The 19,981-nt window shown below is 34.4% G+C and overlaps 4 protein-coding genes and 1 pseudogene across 7 annotated transcripts; 3 read left to right on the top strand and 2 right to left on the bottom strand.

The window, feature by feature from the left end:
• Positions 1–1,674: 1,674 nt before the first annotated feature.
• On the bottom strand, positions 1,675–3,535 carry LOC146956997 (F-box protein PP2-B10-like). Of its 2 annotated transcripts, none has more exons than XM_085733273.1 (4): positions 3,405–3,535; positions 2,702–3,042; positions 2,472–2,590; positions 1,675–2,369 (listed from the first exon to the last, which is right to left on the bottom strand). In XM_085733273.1, the coding sequence occupies exons 2-4, from the start codon at positions 2,984–2,986 to the stop codon at positions 1,946–1,948; spliced, it is 828 nt and encodes a 275-aa protein (XP_085589399.1). In that variant the 5' UTR covers positions 2,987–3,042; positions 3,405–3,535; the 3' UTR covers positions 1,675–1,945. The 2 variants fall into 2 exon arrangements, with proteins under 2 accessions (XP_085589399.1, XP_085589408.1); XM_085733282.1 differs by having other exon boundaries at positions 2,702–3,084; positions 3,405–3,490.
• Positions 3,536–7,955: 4,420 nt separating this feature from the next.
• LOC146956998 (uncharacterized) lies at positions 7,956–9,520 on the top strand. Its single transcript, XM_085749970.1, has 2 exons — positions 7,956–8,502; positions 9,108–9,520. The coding sequence occupies exons 1-2, from the start codon at positions 7,956–7,958 to the stop codon at positions 9,518–9,520; spliced, it is 960 nt and encodes a 319-aa protein (XP_085606096.1).
• Positions 9,521–10,462: 942 nt separating this feature from the next.
• On the top strand, positions 10,463–14,186 carry LOC146956999 (putative serine/threonine-protein kinase PBL24). Of its 2 annotated transcripts, none has more exons than XM_085733291.1 (5): positions 10,463–10,834; positions 11,070–11,245; positions 11,340–11,529; positions 12,041–12,435; positions 12,810–14,186. In XM_085733291.1, exons 1-5 carry the CDS (start codon positions 10,726–10,728, stop codon positions 13,755–13,757), a joined length of 1,818 nt encoding a protein of 605 aa, XP_085589417.1. In that variant the 5' UTR covers positions 10,463–10,725; the 3' UTR covers positions 13,758–14,186. The 2 variants fall into 2 exon arrangements, with proteins under 2 accessions (XP_085589417.1, XP_085589424.1); XM_085733298.1 differs by having other exon boundaries at positions 10,484–10,834; positions 12,044–12,435.
• Positions 14,187–14,650: 464 nt separating this feature from the next.
• On the top strand, positions 14,651–15,790 carry LOC146957000 (uncharacterized). The gene is made up of 4 exons (XM_085722483.1): positions 14,651–14,831; positions 14,953–15,083; positions 15,170–15,264; positions 15,349–15,790. The coding sequence occupies exons 1-4, from the start codon at positions 14,651–14,653 to the stop codon at positions 15,788–15,790; spliced, it is 849 nt and encodes a 282-aa protein (XP_085578609.1).
• Positions 15,791–16,031: 241 nt separating this feature from the next.
• Positions 16,032–18,324, bottom strand: LOC146957001 (U-box domain-containing protein 9-like; annotated as a pseudogene). Its single transcript, XR_015021712.1, has 2 exons — positions 17,965–18,324; positions 16,032–17,164 (listed from the first exon to the last, which is right to left on the bottom strand). The product of XR_015021712.1 is annotated as a U-box domain-containing protein 9-like (transcript).
• Between the last annotated feature and the right edge of the window lie 1,657 nt (positions 18,325–19,981).

Consider the following 19,981-nt stretch of genomic DNA (forward strand, 5'->3'; position numbering starts at 1 on the left):
AGATCAATTTTGATCCTCATCGTATTTTTGCGACTTGATTTAGTCATTTGTAAATTACTACTCAAATTAGTTTGTGATACTTTTATATTGAAGACAAATTAGTTTCTTGATTATAATTAATCAAAGACTCTCCTTAAAAAAATTAATCAAAGACAAATTTGGTATTATTTTTTTGTTAGGGACAAAATTTTGCCGCCAATTTTTTTGAAATATTTGATTCAAAATTGTTTTTTTTAAATATTAAAATAAATATTCACTCACAATTTATTTTGTTTGATAAGAAAATGAATTAGTTTTTTACAAATTAGTGAAAATCAATTTGATTTTAATTATGTCTGTAAGGTTGACAATGGAAGCAATATACTTGCTACGACAAGTGATGAAAAATACTAAATAGACCAAAAGGACTTGCACTTAGCTTTTGTTGATTTGGAGAAGACATATGATATAGTGCTTAGAGAGATTTTATAGGAAGTCCATAGTGAAGAAAGATGTTAGGGTGTCTCTATTAGAGCTACCAAGGATATATGTGATGGAGTCTCGACTAGTGTGAGGACATAAGTTGAGACAACAAACTCATAACAACAGGACTGCACCAATGTTCAACACTAAGCTCTTGCCTTTTCACCTTTGTTTTTGATGTACTTACGAAACATATCCAAGATCGAGCATCAAGATGTATACTTTTTGTAGATGATATAGTCCTAGTAAGAGAGTCGAATGAAGAGTTAAATGGGAGGTTGGAGACTTGGACACTAGGCATAGAAACATATGCTTTCGCTTTAGTAGAAGTAAGACAAAGTATATGAAATGTAATTTTAGCAAGATGTGAAACATTCTAGCGTGGAGGTAAAAGTTGAAGATTATATCATACCATAAGTTATGCGGTTCAAGTATCATGTGTCTATAGTACAAAACGCCAAAGAAGAAATGAGATGTAGATCATCGAATCTAAGCTGGGTGGTTGAATTGGAGGAGTGTCTCAGGTGTTTTATGTGATGTGAAAGTACCAGTTAAGTTGAAGGAATTTTTTTTTATCTAACAACGATAAGACGGACGATGTTGTTTGGGACAAAGTGTTGGACCAACACGAACACAAAATAAGTGTAGCAGAGATGAGGATGTGTGGTAAGACTAGATGAGATAAAATTAGAAATGACAACATTAGAGAGTTAGGGTATCACCTATATTAGAAAAGATGGTAGAAATTAGACTTAGGTGATTTAGACATGTAAAGATAAGATATGTGGATTTTGTAGTAAGATGAATAGATCAAATGAAGGGAAGTCAAATCACCAAGGGTAGATCTAAAAAAATTAGAAGAGAAACTATTAAGAAGGATTTAGAGATAAACAAGTTGGTGAAAAACATAATTTTTTTTATAAAAAGACTATGGCATCGTTTAATTTATGTAACCGACCCCACTTAATGAAATAAGACTTGATTGTTGTTGTTGGTGATATTTTATTTCTTGTTCCCCTATAAATGGAACGCAAGATAAGGAAGAACTTTATCATAAAGAATACTCTATCATTTCAGCAAAAATAAGTATTTCAAAATGAATGTCATTTATAATTTTTAACATATTTAGGAACTGTTTTAAAAATTATTACAAAAGGCCCCTGTGAAGTTTCTTACACCACATTACCCAATATAAATATCATCCAATATCAATTCACCAATAAAGTTTCTTACATATGCTCCAACATAATATGTTCTCATACAAAATTCTACAACTGCAATTTTTGAAATTGTCCAAAACTTTGAAATTGTCCAAAACAAGTTTTTAATTCTTCAACATTTAAGTGTCAAATTTCCAAAATAATGTCATTTTAACATAAAGCTAAATATGAAGAAGCAATATATAATTCCATATTATTTTCATTTTCCATCTGAATATCCAAATATAGAAAGACCCTTTTCTTTTGGCATTGAACTCGATCCTTCACTTCTTAGGTCTTATTTCTATTCCTTCAAGAATGAAACCACCTTTGTTTTGACCACCCTTTATTTCAAGTACACCCATCTCAACAACTTCATCTTCTAGGCCTGAATTGAAGAACTCTCCCATCTCAATCTCCAGAAATCCATCACTTCTCACTTTTGGACGTTCTAGTCCTTGGAACTCGTCATTTCGTTCTCTATCATCATAGTCTGGGTCCAACCAAACATTCTTGGTAGATACACCGGCTTGGTCTCCAAGTACACCCACAGTTAACTTGGTAGGAAGATCTTCAAAACGATAGGCATTGATCATCTTAAACACGAGAAAAGCTACGTATTGAGTATTTGAGGATAAAACACGTTTATTAATATGCCCATAAATTTCAAACCAGCAGACCGTACGAAGTCTAGCAACTTCTTGGAATCTGTTCAAAAGTTGTGAACAAAATCATTTACTGCTGATTGATTTTGGTAGGATTGGAGAAAATCAATTACTACTAGTAAAGAAAATCTAAATAAGATCTGACCTGGATTCTGGTAGGGTTATCCAATCCCAATAGCAAGGAGTGTCACCCCAAGTAATGGAGAGATCTCTAGCACTAAGCATGTATACCTTTTTACCACTCCGTTTCTCTAATTGAAAGCTCTGAAATTTAGCGGCACCATAATAAAGAGTCAAGTTTAACATTCTAACTATAATGAATAATTATTATAGCAAAAATCGACAACTTGATTTGGTAGTTTCTGAGAATGATACCTTTTTACCATTGTTGATTATGATGGGATGGTCAGAGAGAGTGAGATATAGAGACTTCTTGGAGGGAGAGGTGGTAAACAGTGAGGACGCAGACTGGGAATCAGAAATGATTGAGATCAAATCGGATGGGAGAAAACGATCCCAAACAATATCTGATTCAGCGGAAGAACAAAAGCCTTTGGAAACAAGTGAGAGCCTACATGAATCGACTGGAGTTGTATGCGACAATATCTTGGCAATGCATCCCTCCGGCAAAGCCTCTATCGTGCTTTTTTCTTCTTCCATTTTGTTGGCTTAGAACCTTAGAGTGTGCTCCTCTTTAAGGTCATAGGTTTAATTTCCTGATGTCAATTTAGATGGGCTAATTTAACTTCTTAAAAAAACTGTGAAATGGATTAACTCAGTTTCAAAGTTGATTAAATAGACTAAAAGATATAGATTACATAAGCAGATCATACTGTATACGAAAAATTTAAGTTGTAATAAGCACAAAGTTGATCATAAAATCAATTCAATTGAGCAAATGAAGCTATTACTGGCGAATCAAAAGCAGTAAACCCTAATAAACCAAATTCAGCAAAATATAATAATCGAACAAAGAATTCAGATACAATCAGATAAATAAGTGTTCAAATCACTGCAATGCACTACACAAAGATTGACATTCAAAAGCATCTGCATTCAATAATACAAAAAAAAATACCTAACAACTGAGAGACAGAGAAAGGATCGAAATTCGAGACAGAGAACAGAGAATTCAGCAACCCTCGCCGGAGATGAATGTGCACCGACCGCGTCGTGAAGCGGTGGAGAACTTTTAATATGCCAAAGGTCAGTTTAGTAATTTGATCTATAAAAACATTTATTTCGTTTGATGTTTTTTTTTTGTTACAATTTTGGTTTGATGTTTTATTTCTTCATTTTTTTACATATTTTATTTCTTTTTTTTTTGACAAATACATATTTTATTTCATTATTAATGCAATACTTTAAATATTATAAAAATATTTGTTTCACTTACTATTAAATATTATACTGGAGTTTATAAAAAATAAAGGGTTAATTATGTTTTCGATTATTAATGCAATACTTTTTTTTTGGTCAGGATATTAATGCAATACTTTAAACATTATAAAAATATTTGTTTCAATTACTATTAAATATTATATTGGAGTTTATAAAAAAACAAAGGGTTAATTATGTTTTTGATCCCTATAAAATTGAGAACTTCTAAGTTTGATCCTTACTTAATTTTTTACTTATAATTTTAGTCCTTACTATAACAAAGTTTGTTTAACTATCCTTAGACTGTTAAATTTTTGAACGATTTTTTTTAGACAAGTTTAGAACACTATGAAAGGTTGATTTACTAAAATTTAGAATTTTTTAACATTGAAAGAATTAAATATGAATTTTTTAAAACGACAAAAATTAAAGATAAAAGTAACAAAATCTGGACGTAGAAATCAAATTTTGTGACAATTTTTTGGAGAGAAACTTTTAGTAATGTTCTTAACATGTCTGCGAAAAAATTATTCAAAAATTCAAGAGTTTAAGCATAAATTAAACAAATTTGATTTGAGTACGAACTAATACTGAGTGCAAAAAAATATTTAGGGACTAAAAGAACTATTAAAATTAAATAAGAACTAAACTTAAAAAATTCCAATTTTATAGGACCAAAAACATATTTAACCCAAAAATGAGAAAAAATATTCAAAAATAAATACATACATTGATTTATATTTTGACTGGAATATAGTATAGTGAGTTAATATATTATATATTTTTTATGAAAGAGTTGGTATATCATAGTAAATGTTTTGAAAATATTATCATAGTAAATGTTTTGAAAATATTTGTGTATGTCTCACACACACTGTATAATAAACTTTTGTTTTTTTGTTAAAAAAATAAAAATAAAAGTAAAAGTAAAAGTAAAAATAAACTTTTGTTATAGTTAATCCATATATCTTTTAGGAAGGCGAGGGTTCATGCTAAAGCATGCACCCCGCCACACTGGATTCTAGGGATATAAATATCCCTCATCGTACAGCTTCTCCTCATTTTCATTGTTGTTTCTCTCTCATCTTCTTCTCTCCCTCTCTTCTTCTTTCTCGTTTTTTCTTTTCTTTCTATTCTTTTATTTTTTTATTTTTTTTCACACAATCACAAGAAAAATTAACTAAACCTAAGCTCTAAAGAAAAAGGAATACTACCTTCGGTGTGGATGTTTGGATCGGATTTGATATTTTTAGTTAATATGTTTTGCAGCGGCTTTGTGTGTCTCTGTTATTGGTTGTGATTCTTTGATTCACTGGTTGTGCTTGTTGTAAAGGCCTGGGGTTTGATGATGTGGGTGGTTGTTGGATTGAAAGGGTTTGTTGTGGTTTTTGAGGGATGTTCAGATTGTGATGTTTGTGATTTTCTTGCTATGTCGTGACTATGGGTTGTGGAATTGGTAACTGATTTTTGTGCAGGTTATGCGTTGTGAATTTTTGTGTCCTCTCTTCTGTTCCTCTCAATTCTTTTTAAGGCCAGAACAAAATTTCCAAAATGGAAAAATGTTCAATGAAAATAAAGAGTACTTGAATGGTGATTATGATTGAAACGCGTTTTGGTTTTGAGAAGGAAAGAAAGAGCAGACCCTGAGATTGTGGCATTGTGCTTGAACAAAATATTTTGGACCCTGGACACTATTTTGGACATTTTGGACTTATTAAAATAAATATAAAAAAACGATAATAGTAAAAAGAAAATTAACTAAAATAAAGATAACAATTAAAATGAAGATAAAAAGAAAATAAAAAATAAAGATGGAAATAAAAATAATAAAGGGTGGGCTCGGGAACTAAAAAAAATGAGTTATTTTAAAATACCTTTTTGTCGAAATTTTCTCTGAAAAATCAAGAAATATTCCGGGTCAGAGGACCTCTGAAAGTAATACTTTAGGTCAAAAATTGGGGTATGACAAATTAGTTTTTACTTCAATAGTGTTATTTATAATAAAAAAAAACTCAAACTTCACGTTACATGTTTATATCTTTTTTTTTATTTGCAATTGGTTTTGATTCAAAATTAATTACTTTAACTATTTTGATGTTTTTTTTTTTACAAATCAAAATCTTTTTTTACAAATCTTGGAATTTTTTGAGAGGGTTGGCTCGTTTATCTTCATTACCATGGTGTGTTATCGGTGATTTTAACGACATTTTGTCCTCAGAAGAAAGGAAGGGTCGGTCAGAACGACCTCAGTGGTTGATACGAGGTTTTCGTCAGGCTATGTTGGATGCAGGATTGGTTGATTTACACATGACTGGATATAAGTTCACTTGGTTCAAGAGTCTAGGAACTGCTAGAGCTGTTGAAGAAAAGCTAGACAGAGCTTTGGTAAATTCTACTTGGTACAATCTTTTTCCATAAGCTAAGGTTGAATGTCTCACGATCACATCATCAGATCACTACCCACTGTGGCTAACTTGTAAACCGGTCGACACTCAACATCGCAATCAGAAGCGCTTTAAATTCGAAAATGCATGGACGGTTGAACCAGAATTTGGGCATCTTGTGCAACAAAGCTGGCAAAGCTACAAGGGTTGCAGTCTAACGCAGAAACTCAACAACTGTGCAAATGATCTTGTTAAATGGAGCAGCAAAAACAATAAAACTCGTCAAGAAATCAGCAGAGTTAGAAGGAAGCTTGAAGTTGTTCGATCTCAAATAAATGCATCAAATGTGAATTATTATACTGAACTAAAAAACAAGCTGGACATATTGCTAGTGCAAGATGATTTATTTTGGAAACAACGTGCAAAGACCTTCTGGTACCGCGATGGGGACTTGAATACAAAGTTCTTTCATGTTGCCGTAACTTCAAGACGCAAAGTTAACCGTATTGAACATCTTCAAGATACTAATGGCAATGTTTGTCAAAAAGAGGAGGAACTCCAAATTATTGCTCGGGATTATTTTTCGCAATTGTTTACCAGACAGCCAAGCTCACGTGTTGCTGTTGTATCAAAAATTCCAAATACAATTTCAGATGATGATAATTTGTCACTAACAGTACCTTTTACCTTCGAAGAATTTAAAGTGGCTGCGTTCTCAATGCAAGCTGAAAAATGTCTGGCCCCGGATGGTTTCAACCCTGGGTTTTACCAACATTTTTGGGATATGTGTGGTCAAGAGGTTTACCAAGCAGGTTGTGAATGGCTTGCAAGTGGCACTTTTCCGCCGCATTTGAATTCCACTAATATTGCTTTAATTCCTAAGGGTGATACTCAGACTTCTATGAAAGATTGGCGACATATCACTTTATGCAATGTGGTTTACAAAATTATGGCTAAAGTGCTTGCAAATAGACTGAAGTTTGTCCTTGATAAATTTATCTCAGTCTCTCAGTCCGCTTTTGTGCCGGAGCGTTCTATCGAAATAATTCATTATATGAAAAGGAAAACTAAAGGAACTCAGGGGGATGTAGCCCTTAAGTTTGACATCAGCAAAGCCTATGATCGTCTAGATTGGGAGTACCTACGTGTTGTCATGACTCAAATGGGATTCTCACCAAGGTCGGTCAAATGGATTATGCTATGTGTGGAAACGGTTGATTACACGGTGCTGGTAAATGGTGCGCAAGTGGGACCTTTTGTTCCGGGTCGAGGACTCGGGCAGAGTGATCCTCTCTCCCCTTACTTATTCATCATTTGTGCCGAAGGTTTGTCTGCTCTAATTCGTGATGCTGAAAGTAGAGGTGTTATTAATGGAACCCTCATCTGTAGAAATGCTCCCTCTGTATCACACCTTCTTTTTGTGGACGATTGTTTTCTCTTCTTCAGGGCGTGTGAACAAGAAGCAACAGTTATGAAAAATATTCTTTCCACATTTGAAGCTGCCTCCGGGCAAGCGATAAATCTTCAGAAATCAGAGATTTATTGTAGCAGTACCACACCTGCAGACCACAAAGAAAACATAGCCAACATTCTAGGGGTGAGGCAAGTGCTTGGGACTGGCAAATATTTGGGACTTCCTTCGATGATTGGAAGAAGCAAGAAAGCAACTTTCAAGTTCATAAAGGATCACGTTTGGAACAAGATGTCTCTGACAAGCAGGGAGGGAAATTCTCATAAAATCAGTCCTTCAGTCGATACCTTTTTATGTTATGAGTATCTTCTTACTACCTGGTACTTTGCTCAACGAAATCGAAAAGATGTTGAACTCATTCTGGTGGGGGCATAAGCCTGCAAATTCTCGAGGTATGCACTGGTTATCATGGGAACGCCTTTCTGTTCCCAAGGTTTTTGGAGGAATGGGATTCAAAAGCCTTAAAGCATTTAACCAAGCAGTGATTGGAAAACAAGCTTGGAAGTTGATAACTAACCCAGACACTCTTATCACTAGGCTACTCAAAGCTAAATATTTTTTGCATAGTGACTATTTTGGTGCTTCTCTTGGGCATAACCTGAGTTATGTGTGGAGAGGCCTATGGAGTGTTCGAGGAAAGATTAACCAAGGTATGCACTGGAGTATAGGATCAGGGGAAAACATTTCGGTTTGGGACCAACCTTGGCTGAAGGATTCAACGCGGTTAACACCAATAAATGAGTTGCAACACATGTGGGATGGACTGACGGTAGCTCATTTGTTTAAACCAAACACAAAACAGTGGAATGAGAATTTCATTACCTATGTTTTCGATACTGAAACAACGGACATGATTCTGAACACGCCACTTCTAGCATCAGTTCGTGTCGATACTGCCACATGGAATTTGAAAAGAATGGTCATTACTCGGTTCAGAGTGCGTATAGAAATATCATGAATAATGATGACTATGTCGTGCAACATAGAGTCCCTGAATGTTGGAGCATGCTTTGGAAAATTAAACTCCCTCCGAAAGTTAAGAACTTCTTGTGGCGGGTGTGTCGGGATTGTTTACCAACTCGATTGAGGTTGCAAGGCCGAGGAGTTCCATGTCCAACAATGTGTGCAATATGTGATGAGCACAATGAAGATAGCGTACATATGTTCTTTGGTTGTCCTAAAACCTGGCAGTACATGGAATTATAGCAGACCATTCAACAGGTTTGGCAGAACTTGTCCTCATGCGCCGCCAATATTTTTGCAATTCTTCAAAACCTTGATAATCATCAAAAATAACGATTTGGGGTAACATTGTGGAGTATATGGAAGAGCAGAAATATTAAAATATGGGAGAATGATGTTGAAATGACTCAGCAGATTTGTGGCCGTGCTGAAGCGTTCTTAAGTAGTTGGTGGAATGCGCAAGAGATGTGACGTCAAGGTGCTAGCAGTACGGTTCAAAATGAGTTGGTGAAATGGATTAAGCCAAGTGCAGGAAGGTTAAAGTGTAATACATATGCCTCTTTTTCCAATTCCCTTAATATAGTTAGTTTTGGAGCATGTATTAGGGATGCATCAGGTAATTTTGTCATTGCCAGAACTGAATGGATGAAGCCTATTTTGGATGTGGATTTGGGAGAAGCTTTGGGACTTCTATCTGCCATGCTATGGGCTAGAGAGCTCAACTTGGTAAACATGGATTTTGAAACAGATTCCAAAGTGGTGACGGATAGTATTTACAACAATATTGATGGTGTCTCTGATTTCATAGCTATAATTAAATATTGCAAATACATCCTAATGACCGATTTATCGAACTCTGATGTTAAGTTCATTCGAAGACAAGCCAACGGTGTTGCCCATAGTTTAGCAAAGGCAGCCCCGTCTCATGCTAATCTCCATATTAATCATAACATACCATTTTGTATTGATTCTCTGATTAATAATAAAAAGCTATAATCTTATTTTCGTCAATTTTTTTTTAACTATTTTGATTAAAATGCATAAACATATTTAATTATTAAAGCCGTAAAAAATTACTTTAATAAATATATAAAATTAAAAATGATACACAATACACAACAATAATACATAAAAACTACATTTTCAATGGAATATAAAATAATACATATCAATAAACAACAAATTACATTTTAACCGAAATATAAAATAATACAAAAACTAATAATATAAAATAATAAATTTAATGCTTGTGATTTTTTTTTTTTTATCAATAATTTTAATCTTTGAGACTTTTTTTGAGGTTGGTTCTATAGTTGACACACATTAAGTTTTAATTCATTTTTTGCTATCATCTATAAGAAATTTGGGCATAATGCATCATACACTAAAGTTGCTTCTAAACATTAATAAATTTTCGTATAACTCTTTTTTTATTTAATATATGAATATATACCGACAAATTTGCATTTTTTCAAATGCTAACAATTTTTTTAAACTTCTACAAAGTTAATTCTCATTCCTTAAAAAAAAAAAAAGTTAAATCTCATTAGCATTTTCCATATTCAAACGTATACTTTAGTGTTGATTTCTCTAGACAAATGGTATAGATCAAATTCTGATCATGGTAGTTTCAATTGAAAATGAGCAATCAACATACCTATTAATTAATGTAATATGGAAAGAAAAAAAAACTTAAATAACCTAATTAAAACAAATGATATGCACATATGGTTGGATGCATGCCATCTAAAAATGGCCTGGAAGAAGAAGAAAATGACATATATCATAACCAATTTAATCCCAAAAACTGGAATTAGAATCCCACAAATTTTGGTATCCACCTAATAATGAAGTCCACTCATATATCCTCCTATTTTGTAGGAGAGTTGTGAGGAAACATTACCATTTTTCCATTGCCGCCAACATGGCTAAGTCTTCATCCTGTTTTCACATTTCCCTGTTAATCTCTTTGCCACTCCTGTTGCCTCTGCTACCCTCCCCTGGGGGGTCCTTCATTTTCTGTTAATATTTGAGGGACCCTTAATTAGATCCTTCAACTTTAATTAATTTCTTCATCATCATCATCTTAATTTTTCTGTCATTGTTTTTATCTGACAGCAACATTGATTGTTTAGAATATTTAATCTTAATAAGCCTTTGATTGGAGGTTATTTAATTAATATATCGTGGATCAGGAAAGCATGAACTGCTTTCCGTGTTGCGGCCATCAGAAAAATAAAAACAGTAATAGTAAGAGAGAGCATGGTTCTCCCACAGCACAGGAAATCACCTCTGCAGCAAAAACACCAGGTAATTAATAATGTGCCTCGCCTCGTTATATATATATATATATATGCGATGTTTTAAATCATGGTTACCGTTGCGTCACAATATATGATATTGCAGAGAATCATGATCCAATACAACTTACGTGACCACATTCTTATTGCGGTCATGGAAACATAAAAAACATTGATGTCGCAGTCTAGATAGCGTTCGGAGACCTTTATTTTTACTATTTGTGATTTTCTTGTTATGCATGCAGATATGAAGAAACAAAGGGCAGATGAGCAAATGCAAGGAGATCCGACAAACATCAATGCACAAAATTTCACTTTCCGTGAGCTAGCAACAGCAACAAAGAATTTCCGACAGGAATGTCTCCTTAGTGAAGGAGGCTTTGGAAGAGTCTATAAAGGGGTTATTCCTGCAACTGGACAGGTTATAAATAAGGCTTTCAATGAATTTTTTTATCTTTCTTCTTTGCTTATTTTGTTTTTCTCTCCTCATTGTTTGATTTGTAACCATTATTCAGGTTGTAGCCGTGAAGCAACTCGATCGACATGGGACCGAAAACAGCAAGGAATTTCTGGCTGAAGTTTCTCTTCTGAGCCATGTTCACCATGAAAATCTTGTCAATCTCATTGGTTATTGTGCTGATGGTGATCAACGTCTTTTGGTATATGAATACTTTCCTGGCTCTACTCTTGAAGACCGTCTTCTTGGTAATCTTCCATCTGTTTTTCACTTTAATTTCAACAGATATGTTTGTTTGTATATTAATATTACATAGAAGATCGTCGTCTTCTTGGAAACAAAAAGTTGAACACAAGTGGTTATTGTGTTTTATCTAAGGTGTTTAGATAGTACTTGATTTCAATCCTGAATGAAATAATTTTGATCTGATTTTAGTCATCTCATGGCTAAACTACAGATTAGCAAGGCCTATTAAGAACAAGGTTATGACCAAACAAAATATTACACAAAAAGGGATTCAAGAGACTCCACTTGATAGGGGTATGGAAATGGTGGACGGCCTTTAAAACCTTTATATTGTGGCAGCAATTGTAGTTGCAGAACACAGTTTAAAATTATTCATAACCTTATCTATTGCATTGCAAGAACTACTCATCGCCTTTTCTTGACTTATCTTAGTTTTGATAATTAAGAGTATGTGCACTACTTTTCTATCTTTCACTATGAAATGATTAATATAGCACTTTTCCGTTTTTGTAGCAGAGAAAAAAACGGATGAACCACCATTAAATTGGTTTGATAGAATGAAAGTGGCAGAAGCTGCATCTAAAGGACTAGAGTACTTGCATGACAGTGCCAATCCACCAATTATATACCGTGACTTTAAAGCACTCAACATCTTGTTGGATGTTGATCTTAATGCAAAACTATACGATTTCGGAATGGTAAAACTTTCTGGTGGAGACAAGATGAACCAAGCACCTCCAAGAGTTATGGGTACATACGGTTATTGTGCTCCTGAATATACAAGAACAGGTCAATTCTCCTTGAAATCAGACGTATACAGTTTTGGAGTTGTCTTGCTTGAACTTATCACTGGACGACGTGCCATTGACACCTCAAAGCCTAACGAAGAGCAAAACCTTGTTTCATGGGTAAAATTAACTAGTCTAATTGATAATAGATATTGTGTTTTATGCTTAACCGAATTACTTTATTGCTTTCTGAACTGACGTCAATCGATTAAGACTGATAGCTTAATCAATAAAATGACAGTTGATTGCTTGGACAACAAGTCAGTAAGCATCTGCCTTGTCAAAATGATATAAATATGAAGTAATAAAATTGCATGATAGATTGGTAGGTGTATATATGTTGATAGGTTTTTCATGAATAAAAAATGAGTGATTTCTACGTCTAATGTTCAAAGTGATGTTTATGTGCTAGTCTTAATTGATTAGGTTGTTAGACTAATATACGAGCTATTGTGATGCAATGTAATGTAATGTTTGGTTTCGTGATTATGCAGGCACAACCCTTATTCAGGGACCCAAAGAAATTTCCAGATATGGCAGATCCACTTCTCAACAAACAATTCCCAGAAAAGGATCTGAATCAAGCTGTTGCAATAGCAGCCATGTGCTTACAAGAGGAACCAGAAGCTCGTCCTTTGATCGGCGACGTTGTGACCGCTCTGAGTTTTCTTTCCACGTCGACGCAATCAATTCCACCACCCTCACTTCCCACGGCCACCTCTGTCTCTATGCATAGTGTTGCTACCGAAAGTGAATGGGAAAGTGAGAGTGAAAGTGAATTAGAAGGAGAAACTTCAGATGATGAAGGCCCTGATCATGAAGAAGACAATGAAACTTCTCAAAAGCATGCTGCATCTAGTGCAAAATACCAAGAAAATGATGTCTTAATCCAACATCAAAAAAGGGCGTCTTCAAAGAAATCAAGCCGAAAAAGCAGCACAAGATCAAGGAATGAAACAATCAGTACAGATTCAGCAGAGGGCGGTGCTTCTTCCAGTGACCAAAAAAGTAGAAAATGGCAAAGCTTTGTTGGTAATTTAAGCCAAAAGACAAACAGCACAAAAAAGGCTGTTATCAAAGAATTAAGCATGAGAAGCAGCAAAAAAACTTCAATCAAAGAACTAAGCCAGAAAAGCAGTAGAAAATCTTCCATCAGAAATTTAATCCATAAGAGTAGTGGAAAATCTTCTGCTAGAGTTTCGAGCTACGCGGAATCGGAAGATGGAAGCATGATTTCGTCTCATAGAGATGGCTCATCAATCCAATATACAAGCAGTGCTATGTCTGACCGTAGCAGCAGAAGAGGAAGTGGGAGTGTTCACTCGGACATTAACCATAGCAGAAGGACAGAAGAGAGCATGCGATTAGCCATGGAATCTGATGATGAAGGAAACAGTCATCCTTTCGATCGTATGAGTAGCAGTGAATCAGATCGGCGATGAGGGAAGTGTAAAGTGTTTTCCTTTTGTGATGAAAATTATCAAGCTTTGGTTTATACATGCAATGTTGAAGAGCATGCAAGCACATACTTCGACATGGTGCTTTGTATTTTTCTGCTGCATCATGCAGCCGAAGCATTACAATTTAACCAATATGTGGAATTCTTATAGAAACTCAAACTTGAAAAATCAAGCATCCTTTAAATCTATTTTGTTTAGTAGGCTTCATATTTATGATTAATTTATCAACCTTTGGTTCAAGGGCTAGAGTCAAAGCAGCTGTGAATTTTCGTAGGGCAAGTGTTGCACTATCGGAAGAACGATGCTTCTTGTTTTGTGTTGCTGGTCTTGCTAACCAGTATTTAATGTATTGATCATTTGAAAAAAGTTACATATTTAATTAACATTCATTCATTTATTATTGTATGACAATTCCAATGTTCCATACACAAAAAAATGTTATCAATGGTATTACACATATGCAAGTCTCAGTTGATGTTATCTAAATTAATCAGATTTTGAAAGAATTGTTATAAAAAAAAGATTGATCTAAACAAAAGGGGAAGTGGCACGGAAAACAAGTTATTCTTCCTTGTGGGACCCCTTTGCATCATGATCATTCCAACACCATGACTCTCTGTCTCTCTCTGGCCAAAACTTGTTTTTTCCTCATTCATTTTCTATGTAACCATCGCACTGTTTAAAAAATATGCAGCATATTCTCTAATGATAGCTGTACCTTATTAAGCCTATTAATTTTCTTCTACAAGAAAATACTGGTACTTAATATATAAGAACTTGACAAAAGAACTAATACCATGGTTAGTTCTACTTTCTCAGCATTATTCTGTTTTCTTATACACCGAGACTTGGAGAAAAAGAAAGTCTTAAAAAGAATGGTACAAGAGGTGATACTAGTTGTTGTTGATGTCAGTAAAGAAATCAGCAGTGATTATGCAATGGAATGGACAATACAAAATGTGACCAAGTCTGATGACTTCATAATTCTGCTTGTTGTTCTTCCTAAACCGAATTTATATCAAAGGCTTAAATCTCTAGCATGTTATTTTCTTTCTTGTGAGTTTTCACTTTTAGTTTTAATTTAACCATTCCATAACAAAAGTGTTCGTTTTCTTTTCCTTACTTTTGCGTGTTATTGACCATGTCTGTGTGATGCTCATTGCTAACGCAATAACAGGCGGTGCTAACCATAGTAAAGGAAACTCTTTTGATCAAATTGATCAAAGTAAAAGGGATGCTCTTCAACAAACAATCAATGCATATGTCCGTAAGATGCAGAAGCTATGCTTAGCTAACAATTTAATGCAGGTAGGTTTCACACTTAATATTTTACAAAGTTTAACAATGTATTTTTTTTTTTTATCTAATTTATAACTATTGTCTCTTCATCCTAGGTTCATTTCAAAGTGAAAGTTATTGTTGATGCAGAGGTGGGTTCAATAGCCACAAAAGGCAAAGAAACTGAAGCTTCATGGGTAATACTTGATAGGTACTGTTTTACAACTTTGTGAAAGGTATTAATTTGAGTAACAATGTACCAGCACTTGACAGTTTTAATTTTTCTAAAATGCAGATTCCATAAGAAGGAAGTTGGTCACTGCATTAGACAACTAAACAGCAATGTTGCACTCATAGATCATGCTATTCCTAGAATCATTAAAGCAGTAATTCCAACGACAAGGGAAAAATTCAGTAGAAGTAAGATCCAAAGCGAACCAACAGAAATATCTATTCCTTATATCTTGGATGACAAAATTGCAACATCTCCAAGTTCTTCTGATTTCAGAAGTTCCACCTTTGGAACTTGCTCATTCTCATTGCATGACACAGACAAAGAATATCATTGTAAAACCAACCCTTGCAATATCAATCATTCTCATGACTTTCTTTATCTAAACTCCGAGTATTTCGATGAGGACTTTAAGATGTCTAGCAGCAATGTTAACGAGTTGAATCACAAATCAGTCATTAGTCTCCATCAGGGAGAAGCAGAAATTGTTCAATGGATCATATGAAGTTTAGTCCAAATAATCATAATATGCATAAGTTTTGAAGTAGAAAGCTTATTGTAAAGGAAAAGAGAGAATTTGATACAATTCCATGCAATATACACAATATGTAAGGTTTCTGTATTTTTTATTTTGGGATAAAAACTACAGAACACAAGAAATTCATTTACAAAGAGGTGATTATAATTTTCTAGTCTTAATTTCATAAAGAATCAGTTTGGTATTTACCCTTAATTGGTGATTTTATTGACACTTCCTCATATAACATTTTTACAAATGGACACCAAATAGACCCTCAAGTAATGTGCTTTGAGGATTGAACTATATGTTGAGCCTATCAAGAATACCAGAAGCTTTCCTCTTAGCTCTTGAAGTTCCACACTGTGCAAGCTTAGACAATGTACCATTGGCTATTTCATCTTCTTTTATTTCCTTCCTCTTTGTTTTATCATTGAAAAATATGATGTATAAGATTGCAACGCAGTTTTCCTTGCTCCGATCCGAAATGCTGTTATCCCTTAAAATACCCATAAAGAAAGGGACAGCGCCATGACTTCCCAATGCCACAACAGCCTTTGAATGGCTGGAGAGAAGTGCCAATAGAGCCAAAAACTCATCAACTAGAACACGGTCCATGATGATCTTGCTGAGAATAACCTGAACTGCACCTTCTCGAACAGTCCTCGCTTTATTTTCATGTGCAATACAGAGATTGAATATAGCCGAAGTAGCATCTTTCATTGATGATGGATGCCCCTTTTCTAAAAGATCAACCAAATTTTTAATCGCATCAGTTTTTCCAATAATGTGTTTGTTGATATCAAGAGCTGATAATGAGAAAATAGCTGCAGCAGCATTGCTTCTTGTTTGTATGGTTCCTGATTTCAAGGAATCGATGATAAAGGTGATAAGCTTTTCATCCTCTACAAAAACTCTCTTGTTGCTTTCATCAATTGAGAGATTTTGAACAGCTGTAATCAGGTCCTCGTGGAGTTCGGGATCGGTACAAGCCACGCCGGGTGATAACGGACTGAGCAATTTCTGAATCACTTCCGAGTCACCAAAGAGTCTTCGAAACGACGGCATTCTCTTTGTTAACAGCCGAAGCTCTCTTGCGGCTTCCTTTTGATCCAATGCAGACAAGGACAATTTGTGAAGCAACAAATGTAAACGGTATTTGTGTGCTTCAGTTACTTCTCCATTGTCAATGTCCCCAACAGGCATTGGTAGCTCAATTCCATGCTCCTTACACCACCTTGAAATCATGTCATGGACCAAATAATTAGGAGAAAGGATGGAGTGAGAGAGGACAGGCTGAGTTTGAGGGCAAACTCTGAGGACTTCATTCAGCCACCTCTGGATGAATGGTCGATCATAAGTCTGCAGCGTCAATACATTAATTAAGGAACATAGAAATCATGAACATTAAATAGCATTATAACACCTCCACCCTTTAAGTGATAATGAAAATTGAAATCCTACAAAGTGGAAAACCTTTAGACAATTGAACACTGGTTTTTGATGTCTCTGCAACCACAACTCCACTGCGATTGCAGCCACATTAGTTACATTTACTCGCAATTCTTCAAGGATCGTGGTTAAATAACTACCCTGATTAGAAAACCTCGGAATCATAATAACTAGCTCTCAATCTACACACAAGTACCACTCCCAAATCCCCCCAAAAAAAAACTAAGTCGAAATTCCTTCCATTTTGAATCCGACAATTGCCACCCCATCATCAGGTTTTTAAAAACAGTCTGCCATGGTAATCTGAACCGCGACATCATAATTTTTGATGCCTCGGCAACAACAACGCAACTGCGATTGAGACCGCATCAATCACATCAATTTACCCGCAATTCTTTGCAGAATCATGAATATGCTACCGCAATTTAAAACCTTGGAATCATAATAACTAACTCTCAATCTACAAACAAAGTACAACCCCAAAATCTCCCCCAAATCAAAAACAACTAATCATGCAGCAAGAAAAAACACACAATCACCTTATTTGAACACAATCAAAATCAAAAAAATTAGGAAAAAAGGAAAAAAAAGTTTTGAAGACCTAATAGGTATCTAAATATTATTACGCAAATGTTGAAAATCCTTGGTAAAGAAAGCATTCAAGAAATGATCTTTATGTTGATGAGAGAGAGTGAGAAAGAAGAAATTACCTGTCCAACGGCCAAGATAACAGGATCAGTCATAATGAGACCTGAGATGGGGCAACGAAACTGTGGAGGAACAGGAAGAGATAAATGATCCAATTTACGAGAGAAAGAAGCACTGCATTTCATATCCCTAAGAACAGAAAGAGCAGTGATAGCTTCATCAGCAGCATGCACAGTGAAGTCATCACTTTCCACAATAGTATTCACAAGTTCCTTCAACTTGTCCTTCAATGCATGTTTCTGTTCTTCATTGTTTCCCATTGCAAAACAAGAAGAATTTCTTGCAACTTAGATGAATGAAATAGTAGTAATAACTAACAGTAGAGAATAGAAAAAGATAAGAAAAATGGAATATTATTCTTGTTATCGTTTTCTTTTACTTGGTAGGTTAGTTTATCATAGCTATATATCTAATGTTGTGACACAAGACTAAGATTTGACGGTTGATGGATGAATGAATCTTGATAACGGTTTGTGACTCAAGTGAATATTTTTTTTTTTTTTTTTATAGTATTTGAATTGAATTCTAGAGGTTGTTTAAGTGAAACTAAATGCAAGAGCATAAACTAAGTGATTTGACTCAAGTGGCCGGTTAATGAGCTCCTATGAGAATGAATGGTTTGGAATAATCGAGTTTGATTTTTAGGTATAACAATTTTTTTTTTCTAAATAAATAACATGAATGGTTTGGAATATTCGAGTTTGATTTTTAGGTATAACATTTTTTTTTTTCTAAGCAAACTCTGTATTTCGGGTATACTTCAAGAAAACATTGAATACACATTAGTTACTTTGTCAACTTCCTTCATATAGTCAGAATGCATATTTGCATCTATGCAGCCTGGACTATGACCCGAATAGATACTTCTGGTTGTAGTTAATTAATTTATCAAAAGATGTAGACAAAGCATCCTTTGAAGGACCCAAAATATAGACTAAGAAAAATTTGGTGTTCCATAAGTTATGAGAAACGTTGGTCTGCATCTGCTTTACTGATCTATATCAGCCAGTACCCAATTAAGTTGCAAGCTTTGTATTTCGTTTATGCTTCAGGAAAACATTGAAAAAGTTACTTTGATGACTTCGTATAGTCATAGTGCATATTTGCACCTATGATGCCCGGAGAGTGACACCAATAGAACTTGTGAGAGTGTATAGAAAATTATACTCCCTCTGTCCCAAAATATAAGCAAAAATTGATCAGCAAAAATTTGTATCAATTACATGAACTTATATTGACTCATTTTTGTTTACATTTCGGGACGGATGAAGTTTAGTTTATGCCTATATCATTTTATGTTATATTCGAATTCATATGTCAAGATGTTAACAAAAACTTCTTTTGAAGTACTCCGAATAAAGAACAAAAGAAATAAGTATTTCAAAAGATGAATGAGTTCTCTTATGTGTAATGTCCACATAAGATGAAAAAGTGTTATCCCTCACCATATAAATTCATTCCACCTAAAGTTCTTGCGTATTTCTCCCTCCTAAAAGATCACACTTAACATTCTGATGTTAAATTATGCATGAGAAGAAATTATTTTTTAAAATACCAAAAAGTATTAAATAAGCTGGATCATTTCGGGGTAGATGTGTTAAACAGACAATCATGTTTATCTCGCTATGTTCATCATTTTCATTTTTTTCATTAGATCTTCCCATCTTTTTTCAAATCTATGATTAACTACATTTTGTCCCCATAGAAATGTAATTTTGATATATTATTACGTGCAAAACTCATGTTTTTCCAAATAACATCGACTCACCATGATACAAAACGTTCACTAATTCCTTTTAGATAATCAAATGAATGAAAGAAATAAAATAAACTAATTTGGGTCAATCAAGGTGCTGACTTTTGACATAAAGGTATATATTTTAAGATTTTGTTGCCACCCCGCACGGCCAAACGTAGAATCAAATTTCACTAGGACCGCATAAAACTACCAAACTCATAACATATGCAGCATGATGACCAATCCATTCTAGCAAATTGGTTCTTGGGCTACTCTCGTTT

This window comes from Medicago sativa, chromosome 1 (genome assembly GCF_051527215.1).
Source record: "Medicago sativa cultivar Bolivia chromosome 1, Bolivia_mono, whole genome shotgun sequence".
Classification (NCBI taxonomy): Eukaryota; Viridiplantae; Streptophyta; class Magnoliopsida; order Fabales; family Fabaceae; genus Medicago; species Medicago sativa.